This window comes from Excalfactoria chinensis, chromosome 17, assembly GCF_039878825.1.
Source record: "Excalfactoria chinensis isolate bCotChi1 chromosome 17, bCotChi1.hap2, whole genome shotgun sequence".
Taxonomy (NCBI): Eukaryota; Metazoa; Chordata; class Aves; order Galliformes; family Phasianidae; genus Excalfactoria; species Excalfactoria chinensis.
Window position 1 is genome coordinate 6,580,349 of NC_092841.1, and position 20,213 is coordinate 6,600,561.

General features: G+C 38.0%; 1 protein-coding gene across 4 annotated transcripts in view; it reads left to right on the forward strand.

Annotated features, from left to right (window-relative positions):
* The window catches only part of HELZ (helicase with zinc finger), a 70,374-nt gene that overhangs the window by 12,577 nt on the left and 37,584 nt on the right, over nt 1-20,213 (forward strand). For 2 of the 4 annotated variants that reach the window (XM_072351852.1, XM_072351853.1), the window contains exons 2-12: nt 2,296-2,523; nt 4,211-4,247; nt 6,816-6,940; nt 9,569-9,625; nt 10,325-10,373; nt 10,644-10,719; nt 12,425-12,623; nt 13,703-13,810; nt 14,137-14,434; nt 15,816-16,083; nt 18,715-19,048. In XM_072351852.1, coding sequence (XP_072207953.1) covers nt 2,314-2,523; nt 4,211-4,247; nt 6,816-6,940; nt 9,569-9,625; nt 10,325-10,373; nt 10,644-10,719; nt 12,425-12,623; nt 13,703-13,810; nt 14,137-14,434; nt 15,816-16,083; nt 18,715-19,048 — 1,761 coding nt within the window. In that variant the 5' untranslated portion in view covers nt 2,296-2,313. The remainder of the gene's footprint in view (nt 1-2,295; nt 2,524-4,210; nt 4,248-6,815; nt 6,941-9,568; nt 9,626-10,324; nt 10,374-10,643; nt 10,720-12,424; nt 12,624-13,702; nt 13,811-14,136; nt 14,435-15,815; nt 16,084-18,714; nt 19,049-20,213) is intronic. The other 2 variants (XM_072351854.1, XM_072351855.1) reach the window with 1 other exon arrangement.

Genomic DNA, 20,213 nt, shown 5'->3' on the forward strand with positions numbered 1-20,213 from the left:
AGCCTCTCACAAATCCCTGGCAAAACAAAACCAGGTATCAGGGTTTGAGTTACACCAGTTTGGAGTTAGACGGATCTTGTAAATGATAGAGACAGCAGATGTTCTGTGGAGGTTAAGCTGGACATGACTTGAAATAAATGTAGGTCAGGAAGTTTTCTTCTACTAATGGGAGGAGGCTTTTGGAGGCAGGGATTACAAAGTGGGGTTTACATCTCTGTATTAGCTCACTGGGAAGAGCTGCCAGCTCCTGTATGTGCTCAGGTCAACATGATGCTTACTGTTCTATCTGGCAGCATTTGCAGGTGCTGTGCATGAATATGTTACTTAATTGTGTAGATGAGAAGCCGTCCTGTAGGGCAGTGGCACTGCTGTGAGGTGGTTTGAAGCTGAGGAATGCTTTGAATTGGTTGATGATAATAAAGGTATTGGTGATAATACTTTGTGGCTGTATTTCTAAGGTCTTCTTGTTTCAGATGTGTAACTTCAGATAGTGAGGATGTGCCTGCCAACTGGTTCTGTAGAATTCTGAAGATGTCTTGAAGTTCGCTATTAGAATAAATAATTATTCAGATGTGAATGAAGCTCTTTTGGTATGCAGTCCTCCAGGCCATTTGGAGAAAATGAATAATCCTGACATTTATTCTGCTTCATGCTTCGTATTTTAATCTCGGTTTAGCAGGCAGAAAGACTGAAGTGGGTGAGTCATTTGCTCAGTTTCTCAAAGAGCTGAGAATACAGCATCCGCTGCAGTGCTCTCCAAACCTACAACTGACCAGAGAAATCTGTGGCTGCTGCTTGGGGGTGTCAGACCTCTCCACAGAATAGTTCAGTGTTAGTTGAAATGGCCAGCGTAAAGCAATTGGTAAATAACGTTGGCTTTTTGTAGTGCTGTGGTGGGGAAGAAGGGTTGGGTAAAGGAGCTTCCCTCTGCATGCTGGTTGTGCTGGCCAGTGTGGGATCTGTGTATAAACTGTTCTTCTGCAGTAAACACACAGAAGCTCTGCTGAGACTTCTGGTCAAAGGAATTTTGGTTCTTCGTCAGCCAGGAAGTGAGGAAATCAGAAGTACAGCAGAGTTCATGAAATCCTCTCTTTTCAGTCCCTCTGGAGGAAAACAAAGTACGTGAGAAAGGCATCAGTTAACTATTGTATTGCTGGGTGGCAAGTACTGGATTTGTAAAGCTTGCTGTGGTACAGAACTTGAGTGAAATGGAAATCTGTTGCATTTTTAGTTGTACGCAGAAGGCTCTTTGCATAAACATAACAACACCTAACTGATTGAAAACGTGATTATTGAAGTGATCCAACTGAGTGTTAATGTAGTTACTCTTTAGATGAACTTTCTCATGTGTTTGGAAATGCAGAAGCTGCTTCATTCCCGTGTACCTTCCCCTCTGGGACGGTGCAGTGTTGGATGTGAGACATTTTTGTATAAATGGTGTAAAAGGGCACATAATTTGTCAGCGTTGTGTTCAGAAGGCAGTGTTCCCTTACGTGTTTCTGTTGTGATACTGAAAGTAAAATCTTAAGAATGGTGGGGAACATGGAATTTGTCACATATGGTGACGTATGGTTGTGGGTAACCATTTGTCTCAGTTCATTGGCAGATGATGATGTCTGTCTTCTCTATAGATTTCTATCCTCACTGCTTCAGTTTCCCCCACAGAATGTTTACTTTAGAACTGTTTGAGGAGTTCTGTTGGCAGGGTGCCCCACGGTGTTGGTGTGGTGGGGGCACTTAGGCTTTCACAGAATCTAAAGAGGAGCAGGAGCTGTTAAGTGTATTCCTGCTGACCTCCAGCTCCTTCTCATCCATCTGTGTCCATTCCATCTGCTTCATCCACCCCAGCTGGCCCAGGTGCCCTAGAAGTAGGTGAGGAGTGCTTTGAAACTGAAGGTGTCTTGGGGAAGGCTCTCCAGGCTTGGAGAAGTGGCTGGTGGATGAGTTTCATTGCTTCCAAAGCAGACTTGAGGACACAGAAGCCTCTATGCAGCGAAGTGCTTAAACCCATGCTGGCATTGAAGTTTGAAACCACTACATATTTTTTAAAATCAGTCATGGGCTTAAGTACCTACTTGAATTAGAATTGGAAGTGAGAGCCAGGAGGGCTGTGAGTAGGAGCACGGAGAGAAAACGGGTAAGAGGTTAGTTAGGTTGGGATAGGGAATGCAAGTGGCATGGAGCAAAGGGGATGTGCTACAGCACCTTGAGGTGGGAATGGCAGTTGGTTGGCAAGTTGTCACTGCCATCATGCAGCTAACCAACGTTTTATCATCCCCTCTGCCCCCACTCTAGGATTTCTGTCCCTGAGTCATGGCAGACAGAAGACCAGAGAAGTCATGTGAACAAGCATGTGAATCCCTTAAGCAGCAGGATTATGAAGTGGCAGTGAAGCATTGCACAGAGGCACTCCTTTCCCTCAGCCAGTACCCCCCAGCTCACCTCCCGGAGGCATGCCAGGCAGAAATCGACCGCATCAAAATCGAGACTCTGCTGTATAGAATTGCTTCCTTTTTACAACTTGTGAGTGTCACTCTTTCATAGTGTCTAATGAACTGGAAAGAACAATCAACTATCTTATACCATCAAAAAATTAAGTAAAATTCTGTGTTTTCCTACGGTTGGCATATTGGTTGCCACAGAATCCTCATTGTTAAAACATTTTGAGGCTTCTCTCTCGTAGTTTTCCCTGACCTGTTTATTTTTCAAGATTGGGCCCTCTGAATTTCACTCTGGGTCTGAATCACAGTTCCTTAAAATAATAGAGAATTATTACTATTATTATTTTCTTTTTAACCCAAAATATATTCTAAGAAGAAAAAACAACTGTTTTAGGAGTATTATTTTCATTAATTGATGCTGAATGGTGTACCAAATTACCTTCTCTTTAAAGAGCATACAATAAAGTTACAGATTTGAATGCTCAAAAAACAAAGTTAGGAAATATCAGAATTCAGGCAACCAGTTCATACTTAATTTAGCTGCTTTTGCATAACCTAACAGTAGCCTTTTAATATTTGATCACTGCTAGTTTTCCATTGCTAGGCTAGAGCATGTCTGCTGAAAGACGTAACTCTTAGGCTCTGGCAGATTTTGAATAGAAATGTGAAAACTGGGAGCTTTGTAAGGGATTTTGTAAATGCAAGGCAAGGTGCATGTCCCTGAATTGTAGGTGATGCCATTACTGAAAGTGTGACCTTCCATGAATGCATTAGAATGCTACAGTTTCTTAAGGGAAACAGCACTGTAATGGTTAATTTTTCTTTACCCTTTTGTTTTGGAAATGTTGTTATTATCAATTTAGAGGGGTCTTCTTGTCCTCAAATCTTCACGTATCAGTTATGAACATCAACATCTCACATGGAAAAATGTTTGGCCAACTTGTAAGACCTTGCTGGACGCCTTTAAGATTGATCACGCCCATTCTTTAAATAGATAGCTCTTCCATGAGCAAAACAAGAATCAGGAAGCTTCCTGAGTTTAGATGTGACCTACCATATAGCTGGGTTGGTTTTTCTGTTTGTTTTTTTAGTGTCAGTTGTGTTCCCACAGGTTGACTTCTCAAAATCGTTTCCATAGGTCAATAGGCAGGTAGATGCTTAGCAGTACTTAACACATTTCTGGCCTGAATGCCTCTGGAAATGCTTTGAGGCACCTGTCTGGATGTTCAACATAGTGACAGTTGTTGCAGTAAATAAGCCTTGAGGGATTTTGGAAAACTCTTGCAATCAAAACCTCCCTATTAAAGATTTGTGTAGATTCTTTAAGTATTCAAGTATTAAAGATTTGTACAGATTTTTAAGTAGAAAAATGTCTTATTTTCCTTTGTGTTTTACTAAAAGATGTAGTGTTTAAAATCACCATTAATAAGACAGTAAATAAACTGCAGACCCTGCAAACTTCAACAGCACAGCATTAGCAGCGGTTGTTTTTTTAAATCTAGAGTCTAGGAAGTAAGTTCAGTTTTCTCCTGGAAAACGTACCTCTTTTAAAATATTCATTTGCTGAGAATTTGAGGACAAAGTCAACATTGTAAGGGATCTTTAGATTGAATTTGTCAAGTGACTGATGTTCTTTACATGTCCTACCCTGGAAAAGAAAGAGCCAATAAGTTTGTAAAAGTTTTAAGAGACTTCTAATTCAAGCATGTAGTTGTTTATGCCAAGTGGAATAATGCTATTTTTAAACTTTTTCATGTTTTACCTTTCAGAAAAAGTATGGGCAAGCAGATGAAGACTGTAGGCATGGTATGGTTATTCCTTTTTTTTTTTTTTTTTTTTTTTTTTGTTTTTGTTTTTTTGTTCTGTTTTTTTTTTTTTACTCTTTAGTGTTATAAATTGCAGTCAGTTGTCTGAATTTGTTGCTTTGCTAACGGGGGATGTTTTTCTAGTTAAATTTATGTTTTATAATACTTTTTCTACTTGTTTTTCTAAGGAGATATCACTATTTTGTAATTCACATTCAGGTGCTGGAGTTGAAACGCAGCTTTCTTTGCCATAGGGGTGCTGTTTGGCTAGTAGATATTTTAGTATACAGATGTAGGATAGGTTGATAATATTAGGATTTTTGTGATGATAAAGGCAACTGATTGTTCCATCTTCCTTCCTAGGGCTGTTGGTTGATATTTAGGTTTGCATGTTAGGTGTTGGTTCAGAGAGATACATCAGGACAGTGTGCTTATGGCTTTGAATGATTGTTAAAGGAGGTAGAAAGGAGAATTCTTTTTAATGAATGGTGTTCTCATTGATGCGATCTGATGGGATTGTTGTAACGTTAGTTGGCTGACGTTTGTCTGTTGAACATTCTTCTTTTGGCACTTGTGTCAGAAATCAGCATCTTGGATGAACTGTAGTGTGAACTGCATTATTCCTTTCACTGGTTGTGTGTAGAAATGGGTGGGATAGGAATACCAATCATTTGGTACACTTGAAAATCTGAAAAATCTAGAGAAACCAGCTTTTATCTTAGTAATAAAAAATCAGCCCAGTGTAGTGTTAATATCTTCAATTCATGCCGGCATGTTCTGCGCGTACTTTTTCCAGATCTAAAACTGAAGACATTTATCAACTTCAGGCCAATGTAGAAGTGGTGTGTTGTGTGTGTGTGTTCCTGTGTATTATATACACCTTATTTTTATGCATATAGCAATCAGCAGTTGGTTTGGGGTTCCCTTTGTTGTGCTGTTATTGATTGTAGCATCTGAGTATTTTCATTGTAATTCTTAAAGGTTTTGCTCCAGTCTCGGTTGAAATAGCACCTGAGTATGGCCTAGCTGTATTTCTTGATGCTCACAATTTTTTTTTTAAGGACAGATTTCTGTTTCATCTTTTTACAAACCCAGTGTGTTGCATACCTGTGGCTGTTTGACCTTGAATGATAAGTTGTTCTGGGGATAAATGCATGTTCTGTATAGTGTAGTGCTTGCATTGTTACAAGGAGTGATAGTAAAGTAAAATCTACTAAGCCAATACACAAATCTTTAACAAAAGGAATTAGGTCGTGTCTTGTAACATTTAATGTTTTAGCTCGGTAGTACTGTGTGGGTAATGATACGAAATTTCATAATTGGACATCCAGTCTTTGAGGCTAAAATAGCCAACTGTCAGACGTGCTGAAGCTATTTTTGGTGCTGCTGCTTCTGGTTTGGGAAGTAGGCTCTATTTTTGGATATGTGGTCAGTATCATCAGAGTGGTGAATCTGGAGTAATGCTGGAGGGGCTGTACAAACAGTATTTAGTTACCATTTCATTTTGAAGGGCTGTCTAATTGGTTTTGTGTGCGTGTTTTTGTGGGTCTCTTATTTCTGTCACATTTCATGTAATTTCTGTTAGTGATGTGAATGTCTGTGTGAGGAGCTTTGATTTATTATTCCAAAACGTAATCCTGAAGCTGTGGCGAGTGTAAAATTCCTGTTAGCACTAACACAAGCTGTTGGTACCCATGGTCTGCGTGAATAGCAATATAAACACAGATGCTGATGTTGCCTGCAATAACAGTGATACAGATTTGTAGTTCTGTGATTTTATTTATTTATTTATTTAAAACAACTGTCCAGCCTTCCTTTCAACTCATGTGCTCAGCTTCACTGGCCTTTTAGTTGCTCGGAAAGGCGTTGCTTTTTCTGGTCAGGTAATATATATGATTACATGTTATGCCTCCTGGTCTGAAGCAAAGTTGTGTCATGAAATAAGTCTTTTCACTATTGGAAGTGTCACTGAAAGTGTCACTTTGTCTTGCTGGCTGATCCAGTGCTAGAAAACATGAGGCAAGTTTTCAGTTACATGGAGCTTGTAAACTTCTCGACTGAAACAATCGTTCCTATATCCTGAATTTACGGCATAAGTGAATAAAAGCCCTTTTAATGTAACAGGAATTGACCACGACGAGGTTAGCTATATTTGGAAACTACAGGGCACGCTTTTTGTGAGCATGAATGGATCTTCCTGAGCATGTTTGTGTTACTGACAAGTTGTTGGTTGTTGGGTTTTTTTTCCCTCTTTCTGTGAAGAGGAGGTCCTTTGTGTCTATGTCACATATTAGGATTTATCCTCCCCATATTTAATTTTTTGTCTATTTTAGAATGTAAACATTACAACCTTTTTTGAGACTCGTGTACAGCATTTCTTAGATGGCATGAGACAAGTTTCAAGTTAATATTAGGCATGAGCAAGTAATACCAAGCCTTGTCTTTCAAAGAAGCCACGGTTTTAACCCACGTTTCAGACATTATTTTCATGTTAAAGGTGAAGGAAGACTGTGGTGTTTATTTAACTGTATGCTGTGATGAAGCTAATAGTTTCTGGTTTGTGTTGCAGTGCTGGGAGAGGGGCTGGCCAAGGGAGATGGATCTTTCCATGCAGTGCTCTGCTGCATGCATCTTAAAGGGAAGCTGCAAATTGTGTCTAATGTTCTTTCCAAATCACTGATGGGTGAATCACTGGTAAGTGTGTTTCCTGCAATCTGTGTAATTTAAAAAGCAGTTTTATATTTCCATTTTTTTGGGGGATGTGTTTGAAAAACAAATGTATGTTTGACTGGCAGGTTGCAGCAAAATGAGTGGTACCAAAAGCCAAAGATAAGTATCTGTTCAGTCAGGACACCGATCGTGCTGTATCAGTGCTTTGGAGTCAGCATGATTTAGGCAAGTTTTTCTTACTGTTGGCTCTGAATCCTGAAGAGAGAAAGGAGAAGAAAAAATACAAGGGAAAAAAAAAAGAGTGTATTTGTGTAATTTAATAGAATAATGTGAATTTCAAACTTCAGCTTATATATTTGGGTCACATCTGATACCATTTTGTGTGTGTACTTCAGTAAGTTTAACCTTTGAAGCAGAAAAAAATATTGATGGGACTGTGAAGTAACTGGTCTGCAGAGTAAGGCAGCATGAAGAACTTCTCAGGGAAATACTTTATCTTATCAAGATTTCTGTTTTACCCTTGAACTGTCAAAGGGTGTTAAGGTTCAAATGTGACTGCTCATATGGGGAAATCTAGGGGTGTGTGTAAGTCTCCAAAGAATGATATCCTTTTAATTTTTCTCATCTTGATTAAATAATATGCAATTCATCACCTTGAACTGCTGGTGGTGCTAAATCCAGAGATGTGGCTGTAGCACAGAGAAGAGCAACTCTTGCCAGACTGTGAGGTGTGTTAAGTAACGTCACAAACTGTTCTAGGAGAGACTGTTACCTTGAAGTTGGGTGTTGGGAAGTAAAAGGAGAGAAAAAAGAGTTTTCTTCTGGAGTATATTGCGGCATGAGCACTGCCTTGTAATTACATATTTCCAAATGATTAATGCTATTCAGTATTATTTAACTGTAATGCTTAAGTGTAACTTTTTCTGTGTTATTATAGTTGTGTGTTGATATTTTATTAGTTATGCAGAGTCACTTTTCTGATAAGATAGCTATGAATATGGATATATATTTTTAAATTTCTTTTGGAAAATATGTGAATTAAACCAAAGACATGAATGTGCACACTGAGTGATTGTGCTTTTCCCTAGTTAGATATTCAGCTAGAAAATAACCTGCAGTGAGCTGAAGTCCATGTCTTGTATTTTGGTGCTTGACTTAAGCAATAGGTTTTTCTGGGGGGATGTTCTGGTTATCTGTCTGTACTGTATATATCCTGATTTATTTATTTCCTTATTTCCTTCTCTCCATCCCCCTCTGTTGCCTGTTTCTACATAAATAAAAGATTTTTCTTTGGCTGGCTGGTTTTTTCTAGTCGGGGAAAAAAGAAAAAGAAGCGTCATTGAAAACTTCCTGGCAAGATTGAAGGAAACTTGATTTTAGAAAAAATGAGTGAAATAGCCCCAAACTCCTTATCATAGGGAATGTACAGTGACCTTGTGTGGCACTGCTATTGTACGAAGAGGTATCTTCATGTGTGATTAAGGTCATTCGCTGTTGCTTTTGGTGGGAATATTAAAATCAAAATAATTTACTGACTTCTGCCAGTGGATGAGAAGAGAAATGAAACAAAGTTTTGGAAGGAATTTGTTGAAGAGCTGGAATCCATCCACTTTCCTTCGCTGTGCCTTAAAGAGAATGACTCTCAGTAACTTTAATTATGCTTTAATACATGTAAGCTCAGCAGGTTCGATTTGCAACTTTCTACTGAGGAAGTGAAAAATGATTTTGAAAAAAAAAACAAACCCAAAGCTTGTGAATTGTTGAGTACATAAATTTTCAGCAGGGCACAAAGTAAAAATGTGGAGAAGCCTGGTGAACACAATGACACTTAAATTTCTGCAAAAATATATTGAAATTAAACCAAAGGTCTTCTGCTGGGTTTTGTCTTACATGAGTGTGAAGCTGTTGCACGGCAGTTATCTATTTCAGCAAATTCCATTTTGAAAGATTTTAATTCAGATATGCTTGAACATGCAGGTATATTTAATTACATTGCTTATCTTCAGTGAAAAAAATCCAGAAATGATATAGTCTGCATCAGAGCAGAGAGAGTTGGAAGCAGAAATCAGTAGGCTGTAAAATACATCCTTAAGAAGAAATGAATTCATTGCTGCAATGGCAGTGACAGTTTATTATATTGATTCCTTTGGAGCTGAAGTGTTCAGTAACCATAGCATATGGCTGATGTATAGTGCTTTTTGCCAGCAGCTTACCAAGTGCTGTGTAAAGGCAGGCAGTGTTACAATCAACATTTTGCAAGTGGGAAGCTGAGGCATGGAGATGTGACTTGCAGAAGGTGACCCAGTAGCCAAGCTGATAACAGAGCAGAGGTGTTGAGCATAGAGCCCTTGTCCACTGGGGCATCATGCCTCCATGGCCACCTCTTGTGTGGGGTATTGGTCTGGATCATAGTATTCAGTAAGTAATGTCACTATTATCTATCTTGGGTGGGTACCAAATGTTATAAGAGCTTTCTTTCCAACTTGTTCTACATGTGCTGCTCTTGCACACAGATGTCATTTAGCACTATGCATTGCAAGTCAAATTCATCTTTCCTTATTGCCCTTCTTTCAATTCTTTTGCTGTTGCTTAATGTGTTTGAAAGTTTGTGTTTCATATGTTAAAATTTTGCTCTTCCACATCTCTCCCCAGAACGGGATGGTAACTAAAGATCTGACACGACTGAAAACACTTCTTGCTGAAACAGAGGTAATAATGAGCATGCTATTGGGAAAACAGTGAGTAGCAGCCGATAGAGCTCAAGAATATCCCAGTATGTCAGGGCTCACAGTGAACCTGCTGGTTTAGATTCTGTTGTTTCCATTGGGCTGTTGGTCTTTACTGCCTTTTCAGTAGCTTTTCCTCCCAGTTTCTTATGACATATAAGAAAACAGTGATGCTCATAGGTTGAAGTAGCAAGTAGAAAGAATTTGATGCATTTTATTTATTTATTTTTCTCTGTTGGAAATGATTCTGAAATTACATGTATGAGTTAAATGCATAAATGCTTTCCATTGCTTGTTTAACTTTTAATTTTTGGCTTCTTATGCTTTAAGTCATTGATTGGGGTTTTACTCGGAATATAGATTTAAAGCTGAGAGACATCTCAGTATTGAGGTTGGACTTTTGGCCTTTTCAATATTGGTTGCAGTCCATCTCAAAGTACCCTCCCCATGGTGGAACCCTCCGTAATTCTCTCCTGAAGTTGGGTGGGTTCAGTGTTCCTGATAGAATTAATTGTATCAGTGGTTGTAACTTAGTTGTTACAAAATCTATTTTGTGACTACAACTGATGTCAGACTTCCGATTGTTTTTGAATCAATTGATACAGTTTAAAAGAAGCCAGGGCAGTTCTCATTGCTGCAATTGTTTTGCGATCCTTTATAACTGTATTTTTAATAATTGTAGGCAGCTGATAAAGTTCCATCAGGATATCATGTAGAAGATTTAGAAGAAGGTATGTAATTCATTTATAAAGTTCCTTAATTTTGTAGTGAGAAGTCCTTGAAGATTCTGATGAATGTTCAACACTGGATAGCAGTCACCTGAAACCAGTTTTGATTGTTTATTTTGGCTATCCCTTGGGCTTTAGGTTGAATTATCTTGTTGGTAGAATTTGTTGACAGAATTTTCCACCTATTTGTCAAAGTGTTGTACCAGAGCTTGCTTAATTCTGCAAATTATTGCAATTTACCTTCATACCCTTTAAACCTTTGCTACCCTGCAGGGTCCCGGGATGGCTGGCAGTTCCGCCCTCCACCCAGGGGAGTCACAAGCAGTGAGGAATATACACTATGTAAAAGGTAACGCCTTTGCTTTATACCAATGTTCTAGAAAGAATCAAATCACCTCAGTTTTTCTGTAGAGTAAAATGGCTAGTTCTACTGTATTGAGAGTAGTTTGAGCAGCATTTTTTAGAGGCAGGGCAACACCTGTCTTTTTCCCCTCCCTTTTTGAATTTGTATAATTTCAGATGTTCGGAAATTCACTCCCATAGGCAGCATTGTTAGCAAATGGTATCACAGTGAAGCATGCTTTGACAGCGTGTAGGTGCATGCCTATATGGATTAAAGATTTTAGTTTCTTTATAAGGAGATGGCTACTGGTATTGAATGTGAGCTTATAAAGTCATGATTTATTTTTCTCGTGTGCTATAAAGCTGTAGGAGTGTATTGTATTTGTTGTGGGTAATGAAGTTATGGAATTGCAGGGATATTAAATAAGAAACTAATCACAAAAGGGAAAAAAAATAGTATTAATACAGAAATTTGAAAAACATGCATAATGATGATGGGTTTTTAAGGTAAAATGCTTTTCTATGAAATAATGGAAAGGAAAACCAAAGCTGCTGGATTATAAATATATTTTCTAGATACCTTATAATAACGGCTCAATATTATATTTTATACTTGTGCTCCATTTCCTTTGGGACATGATAATGACAATTATGCTTTAGCATTTTAATATATCAATGCAGTGCTGAATTTGAAGATGTGTAATACTGTATTGAAATTGCCTACTAAGAAAAATCTTTAATTCAAAAGGTATTGAATATCTTAGCTTGGGAAAATCTGCAGTAATATTATAGTATATATCGTGTTTATTTTATTAGAAATTTGGCACTTAAACCTTTACATACTTAACAGAATTTTCTTAAAGGAAAGGTGTTCCATTATAGTCAGTGATGAAAGTGTGGCCTGTATATCCAGGTACTTTTGCTTCAAGGTTTTTCTGTCATAGCCAAGTATTATTTTTGTCAGCTAGTTCAAATTTCACATACTAATTCACGCTATGTTTTGTATTATATAATTTGTTTACTGTAGAAATGTTTTTCAGTCACCGATGACTTCTGCTGTGTTTGTCAATGATGTGGGGTGCTGAAAATCATTAATTTAGATGCATCAGCTCATGCTATGAATTTGTAACAAATCCTTAACCTCTCTGAAAATAGACCCTTTTGGACTGATGCTCTTCCATTGAGGGGAATAAATCTTTTCCTTGAAAGATTTCTGTGTAGGTGTATTTAGTGCATAAGTCCATGTGATGTCACTGTTGTTCCAGGAAAAACTGCTGATTGAGCAAATCACAGCTGATGACTTAACTATTGGAGGCAATTATGCTATAACATCCCTCGTGACAGCATTTTATTCATGTTAATACAGTGCCTAGCAATTTTAGGGATGGTCTATGATCTCCTTGTGTTAATTGCTTTACAGTCATTTGATTCTTCTTTGGAGCTGGAAATCTTGTAAGAAGTCCCTGTGTGTTTCAAACAAATTTGACACACCTTTTTGGACCTTTCAGTAAGAGGGGCTGCTGCCTATCTTACAAAACACTGTGTGTGTTTATACACTTCCAAATTAATTCCCATTGGCTAAATTTGCCTTTAGTTCAGAGAAAGCTTTAAAGAATGTCCTTCTGGCTTTAAAAGTAAGATTTTGATAATTTTCACCTTTTAATTGGAGAAGGAAAAGTTCAAAGCATAATCATTTTTTGTATTTTATGTAGATTTTTAGAGCAAGGGATCTGCAGGTACGGTGCACAGTGTACTTCAGCACATTCCCAGGAAGAGCTAACAGAATGGCAAAAACGATATGCTTCCCGCTTGATCAGATTAAAACAGCAGAAGGAAAACAAACAATGTTCGGGCAGTTATATGGAAACCTTGATTGAGAAATGGATGAATTCGTTATCTCCTGAGAAAGTGGTAAGGAAAATATGCTACCTCCCTATGTGCTCATGTTTTAAACTAATAGATGAGCCTGTTTTTGGCCCTTACTATCAGAGCTGGTCGAACTACTCATTACCAAGAAGTTCTCCAACCAATTTGCTCCTCTTTCCATCCTGCACTGTATCTTCTTGCAAAGATACCAGAGACTTGAACTGAATTCTGCAAATGTCCTTTTCAGGAATTCATGGTAGAGTTTGTGAATTGCAGTTTGTGGGTTGATCATAGTGTGCTCATTTTGCATATTTACCATTCCTAGTGCAGGATGAGTCAGACAAGTCTCATGGTATTGTTTCTGTTCCGTGAGTGGATGGCAAAACCTTTTAAGCTGGAGAACAATAAATGGTGAAGCTTTCATGATGTAGTGGAGAATACTCTTGTTTTTGCATGGCTCCCTTTCTTTGCCTGCGGCTGCAGACACTTTTATGAAGAGAAGCCAATCCACAATGTTCAAAAGTTTGAACGCTGAAGAGTGAGGGGGTTTGGATATGGTGAAACCTAGCAACTGTTGGGAATTCCAAAGAATGTTTCTGTGGCATTTGACCAGCTCTACTTACCACTGACCCTAAGGAGTTTTTGGTCCATCTATTGTTGATTGAAGTCTGGGAAGAGTGGGCTTTCTACTGAATGGATTAATGAGTAGGAAGCTTTGTTCTAGTGTCCTGGTATCTCTAGAGTTCTCATTGATGTCATTGAGATCTGGGGTCTTCTGGAAATGCAGTCTTGGGGCCTCATTGTATTGGATCCTTCCTTCCAAATATAATCATGTTCTGCTTAAAACACGTACAATTCAGTTGGTTTTTGAAAATCAAGTCCTGTGGTTAATTGTCATAAATGGTTGTACTCTCTGCCTACTCTGTATGATCTAGTAGATCTGGCTTGCTTATCTCTGAAGTAGGTCATGTTATATTCGATTCCCACACAGGACTTGTATCATTTCTGCACAATCTGAGAGACCATTCTTCATTTTCAGTTCCAAATTGCTGTATTTCCTGAATGCTTTTCTTTTAACTTTGTCTGTAGAAGTTTAATATTATGCTCTTTTTCTTCTAATCTAGCTTAGTGAAAGTATAGAAGGAGTGAGAGTAGAACATAATCCTGAGCTATCAGTAACTGTCACCACCAAAAAGTCTCATCAAACTTGGACATTTGCTCTCACTTGTAAGGTAAGACTCCTGATTTTTTGATAGCGAGTGTGTAATAAAAATGAGAATGTAATCCGTAGCCTTTTCTGATTAGAGTTGTGTAGGACTTCTTTTTAAAACAAAGCAATTCACTAGAACCATGCCTTCTCCAGAAGTCCTGGTGGCTGTATATTAGATGCGCTGTTTTGTACTATGGCTTGTGCCTGCAGGACTTGTACTTGCTATGTCAAGTTGAGAATTCATGTAAGCTGTCATTGTTTGACTGCAAATAAAGACACTCTTGAAATATTTCTTGTTTTCCAATGTAGCTAATTTCATCCCTTGCATTTTGTTTTTTTTTCCAATAGCCTGCAAGAATGCTGTATCGAGTGGCATTGCTTTATGATGCCCATCGCCCACATTTCAGTATCATTGCAATATCTGCTGGAGACAGCACTACCCAGGTATCACAAGAAGTTCCGGAAAACTGTCAGGAGTGGATAGGAGGAAAGATGGTCCAGAATGGAATAGATCACTATATATACAAAGTCAGTATAGCTTTTAACACAGAAATCTTTGGAACTTTTCGCCAAACTGTTGTGTTTGATTTTGGATTAGAACCAGTCCTCATGCAACGAGTAATGATTGATGCTGCTTCAACTGAAGGTAATGTATAAAAAAATTATTTTTTAATAATGGAAGTTTTTAATGCCATCTGTTTCTTTTTTCACATTTCTGGGCAGATCAGCATCTGTATTAACAGCTAATGAATAAATTTTATTGTGTATTATCTTAATCACATGTGTGAATACAAATAGTAGACAAAAGCTTCAGAATGTATGGATTAGCTTGGGCCCAGGGGAGGCAATGTCCCTGTAATTCTTACACTGTATCAGGATATGGTTCCTAAATCTTGTATTAAAAAAAAAAAAAAAAAAAAAAAAGCTGAGAATTTCTACTGTAGTACGTGTCTGTGTTGCTGAAAGTGCTAAAGATGAAGGAAAAGGTAAGAAAGATCACAGAAATTCGTCATAATTCATTAATCAAAGAAAACTGTGTCTTTTTTCTTGCAATGGCTGACTGCACTTGTTAAAGGCAAGAGATAAACTTCAGGTTTATGACTCAACAGAGTTCTGTGAAACAAATTTTGGAAATGTAATTTTTTTTTTGTATATGTGTTTATTCAGGGTTAAAAAATTACATGTCACTAAGAAAGCAACAGTTTTAGGTTCTCAGCATTTCTTTACAAATAAGAGATTAACATCTTCAGCATTACCAAGAAGAAGCTGTGAATAGCAAATACAAAGACCACAAACCATGCTTTCCAGATGACCATAGAGCAGGAAGTCCGTACAAGTTGTAGTGCCTCCTGAAGCACAGAATATTGTATTGGGGACAAGATACTATGCTTAGAAGCAAAGCAGTGGTCTTTTCAGGAACTATTATCTGATCCTCATGTAGCTGTGTTGGGTAATCACAGCTGACAGACTTTCATAAGACATCAAGTTTTGTGAGTGCTGGTGCCCTTTTATTTTAAAACTCTTTAAGACCCAAAAAAAAACCTAAGTCATAATTTGTTTGCAAAGTCACTGTCAAACTAGTGTGTTCTGGGTTCTTGCTGGCTTAAAGTAACCAAATCAACACAGGGAACAGCTAATTCAAGTCCACGTGAAGGAGGTGGATAAAGTTGAGTTAGAAGTCTTTAGCATTAGTCAGTGATGTTTTGTTTTATCATATTGCTTCTCTATGTACGGAAGGGTTCCAATGTCTTATAGCAGTTTGTTGCTAATACTTATTTTGAATGAAAAGTGTGCTAGGTGTTTAATATGTACTCATAAAACCCAAATCCTGGGCCCATGTTAAGGTAGTTTGAGAGCCTGCTTGCTCTGCGTACACCTGACAGTAAGAGGTGGTAAGTCTGGCAGTTAACTTACTAAAACTTGTAGACAGAGGGGACTCTTGCACTTCATTCATTCTCTCTAATGGGATTATTTTTAGTAGTGTTTGTTTGTCTGTAACTCAGTTCCTTTGTCTGTTATGTACTCAGATCTTGAATACCTGATGCATGCACGGCAACAGCTACTAACTACAGCTAAGCGTTGGGATTCTACTTCTAAGACTATTGTAGAGTTTGAACCTAATGAAACTACTGAATTGGAGAAGAGCCTTCTTACCAGATACCAAATCCCTCTATCTGCTGACCAGTTATTTACGCAATCTGTTCTGGACAAATCATTGACCAAGACCAACTATCAGTCACGGTTGCATGACCTCCTTTATATTGAAGAAATAGCACAGTATAAGGAAGTTAGCAAGTAAGTAATACATTTACAAGAGTATATGCTACATATTTGTTACTGTTCTGATGAAGTGTTGAAGATGGCAATTTTTCTGATTAAATCTTCATGATTAGTTAAAATATTAAGTCATCTTTTTGCTTGGAGATAAAGTTGAATATGAATTTGAAAACGGTGATTTGATGAAAGAGAACAGTGCTTAACAAGTGTTACTTAGTGATGCTCATTAAAGTAGGTTGTACGTATCACTTTTTGCTTACAGTTGGAGACACTAAACTTCTGTTGTACGATGGTTTACTAACGTATGTATAAAAGTTATATATATATATGTATTTTGGGCTCTTGATACAGAAAGAAAATGAGTTGTTGGGAAATATGCTGCAGAACTAGATTGTTTTTGCCGAGTGAATTCTCACACCAAGAATTACACTCTTGCGCCTCACAGGAAGGCAAAGAGCAGCATGCCTGTAGAAATGAAAGAATAAGAAATGTGTTCTGTGTCATGCTTCCCTTATGGTGCAGTAATAAGTTTTTGCTCTTCTTTTTCTGTCTTGTAGATTAGTAAGTTTTAATAATGTTCTTGAAATCTTCTGCTTTGATAGTGCTGATGACAGAAGCATTCTTTTGATCTTGTAGCTGACCCACTTAATTGCAACAAGGCTGAAAGTAGCACATTTTTCTGATCCTCTGTGGCTAAGATCACACACTTGTTATTCTCTAGTGAGGTGCTAGGGTTGCAAGCCTAGAAGTAGGTCTGGAAATACAAATGCAGGTGGGTTGTATTACCTCTGAAGTTGTTGAGAGTCAACATGTTGATAAGCAGCTACTCTCTAATGCATTTGTGGACGCATCTTGTAAACCAATAGGGTTGTCAGCATGGTCTTTTCTGGCAGGATTGGAAAAAACATGACTGTGTGCAGCTCGGGTTGGGGTGGAATGTTGAGTTTTTTTGCACTTTCTAGGAAAACAGTTTGAGTTTGAGGCCACCTGAGAGGAACCACTGAATTGCAATGATGTTATGAAGTCCTGAGTTTAATTCTAAGGGAGTCCATTCTGTATGGTCTTGAAAAGCTTTACTTTTAAATCGTGTTTATTCTAATATTTCAAGGGGTTTTTGTAAGCATATGCAGCGTGACTGCATTGCAAAACAAAGCAGTAAAGGTTAAAGTAAGGGCTATATTACTGACTCGTTTTCAAATGCAAAAAGCAAAACAATGTTCTGATCTAGATGCTAGCTTGGTTTTTGAACACTTTGCTGTTGGTACCATCTGCTGATTGTTTTAAGTGTCATCCTTTTTTTTTATGCATTCTGAAGAGAAGCAGCCTGTAGTGGTTAGGTTGGCTAAAACTATATGTTTGCTTGTACGAACATCAGTGAGTGTGTGAGGCAACACAGCTCCTCCTATGCACTACATTTTCTGCTTCCAGAATTATAGAACAGGTTTAGCCTCGAGGCTGTGCAAACTATTTTCCATCAGTCAAAATTCTGAGATTTGTTTTCATCATTACTGTGTCTTATATTTTATCAGTGCATAAGTACATGTCACACTGTGCATCCTGTCTGAGCTCTGCAGATACAAATGTAAAATGAAATATGTTGAACTTACCTTTAAGAAAACGTTGCATGGAGCTTTGTTCAGAATGGCTTCACTTGTCACAGAGAATTTGGCTGCCTTGGCCGTGCATTGATTCTTGATTTATCTGGTATTTCTCTGATTTGATTTTGCAATGAGGAATCTTACATAAATTCTTCCCATTAATAATGTAGTTTGTTGATCTTTGTATAAAGCTCACTGCTAAACAAGGTGAGAAATAGAGAGATAGGGTGGAAGAAGAAACTTGGGGATTTTTAATTCTGATCTTGATTTTGTAATTTAAGGTCTTACCAGAAGATGTCAGCTTACTCACAGAGAACTGATAATCTCTAAACTTGAGATTCCCTTTAGTATAGTAGGATCAGTTTATTCACGTACAAAAACAGTAATTTGTGCCTTGTATCAGATTGGCAGCAATAATATTTCCCTGTAGCTTTTTACAAATCCAAGTTTGAGAATCAGGTAGTGCCCATTTAGCAGCTTGGGAATTTTTTAATACCCATATGCTGATTTTTAGCGTTTTAATCAATCCATCTAATTTATAGGTATAATACCATTTACCTTCTTCAAGATGTGGGTTGCTTTCATTGGTGTGCAGCCTGGGAGAGGTGGATGGAATAAACAGGAATAAATAGGTTCTTCTATACCTCTCTCCCTGAATACCTTGTATTGGTGAGCATAATACAAGGTTATGAAGTATTTATATCTTTTTTTTTTAACTGATTTGGAGCCTTCACAGCAGCTCAAGTTCACTTATTTTGGTCACAGAGATTTTTGTATTTGATTTAGTCTAGTGAAGGTGTTTTTTATGACTTAGTTTTTTAAAGCTTCATCAATATTTCTTCTCTTAGTTGTATGTTTTGTAGGCTGACATCAGAAGGAAAGCATGTACGTGTTCTATAGCTACATACTTCTTTCTGAAGGGCCACTTTAGCTATACTTGTTCAAATGTTGTTCCATACTCAGAGTGTTGAGCAGTGAACCTTGGGTCTGGATGCATGGTATTTCCAAATCAGAGTGTTTTCCTGCACTTACTAGGTGCTTTCTTGCTTAGGTTCAACATAAAAGTGCAATTGCAGATTGTGGCAAGCTTCATGCTCACTGGGGTTTCTGGAGGTGCGAAGTATGCCCAAAATGGACAACTCTTTGGACGCTTTAAGCTCACTGAAACGCTTTCAGAAGACACTTTGGCTGGACGGCTGGTGATGACCAAAGTCAACGCTGTTTATTTATTGCCCGTCACTAAAGAGAAGTCAGCACAGACCCAAGGAACCAAAGAGAAGGTTTATGAAGCAGCTATTGAAGAGAAAACAAAGGATTACATCTTCTTGAGGGTATCCAGGGAATGCTGTGAAGAGCTTAATCTTCGGGCAGATTGTGAGATGCAGGTAAGCCTGAGACAAAACTGTCCTGGCATGTTTGCATTTTGTCTGTTTCAGCTCCACCCAAAATAATTGCTGGAAGATATTGTAAGGAAGCTTTTTTTTTTTTTTTTCTCTTTGTGATGAGGAGAAAGTAGAGTGCAAATGAGAATTTCAGATAGGTGGAATGTGTATGTTTGTTTATAAAACATGTATTGTCACCAGAGTCCGCAAGAATCTATTCATTAACAAAGTCAAGGGAAGGAGTGTTATGATTTATTTTTCCTCCAAAACAATAAATCACTGGAGCTCTTTACATTGTCAGCTGGAACTCTCTTTGGTCATTTGCATCTGAGGCTATTGATTTTGTGTTATTTCCTTGTGTTGCTGTGGATTCTGTTACATTTGTTCCTGGGTTTGAGGTGAGATGACTTTTTAGGGAAGTCTGTTGAGGCTGTGGATGGGCTTTGTGCTGCCTTCTGCACCTGTATCACAACAAAAGGAATATCGTCCTCTAGTGGACATCTTTACTGCCTTGATAAAGATGATGAGGGTTGAATAGAAACAGGAGTGAGGAAACTGAACAAATAATTTTCTGATGCATATCCTGTATTTCACAATGGTACTTGCCTCCATTAACCCTGAAATACCTGTCTGGGAGGCGTTCCATCACAACATGAAGAGTTACAACACTGCTGCTGGTGACAGCGGTGTTGGCAGTAAGATCAAGTTTTTGTTTACTTTGCAGTTAAAATGAAATGAGAGTGCTTTTAAATCGTGGTGTTATGCAGCTTGCGAACAAGCTTGCAATTCCTGCTCATGCAGGAAGGGAAGACAAAGCTGTAGTTAACTACTTGCACTCCTCCTACCTGTTCCCTCTGTGTGCCTGCTGTAGAATTTGCAGCTGACCTTGTTTACTAACCAGAAATGACCTCAAATTAAGGTCACTGAAATTACTTGAATTGAATGCATTTTCACCAAGGAATTATCTCAATTTACTTTCTGTTGTGGAAACATATGTAGGAATCTTAATGTCTTAATTCAATGTGACTGATTGGTCTGGGAAGGCTTACGCTCTTCTGGGCTCTTGGTTTTGTGTTTGTTTTCTTAAAACAATAATTAAATCTACTAATTGATTCTATCAAAAACTGCTCTGGAATTCCAAATGAGCTGGAGTTTGAGTAACTGACTT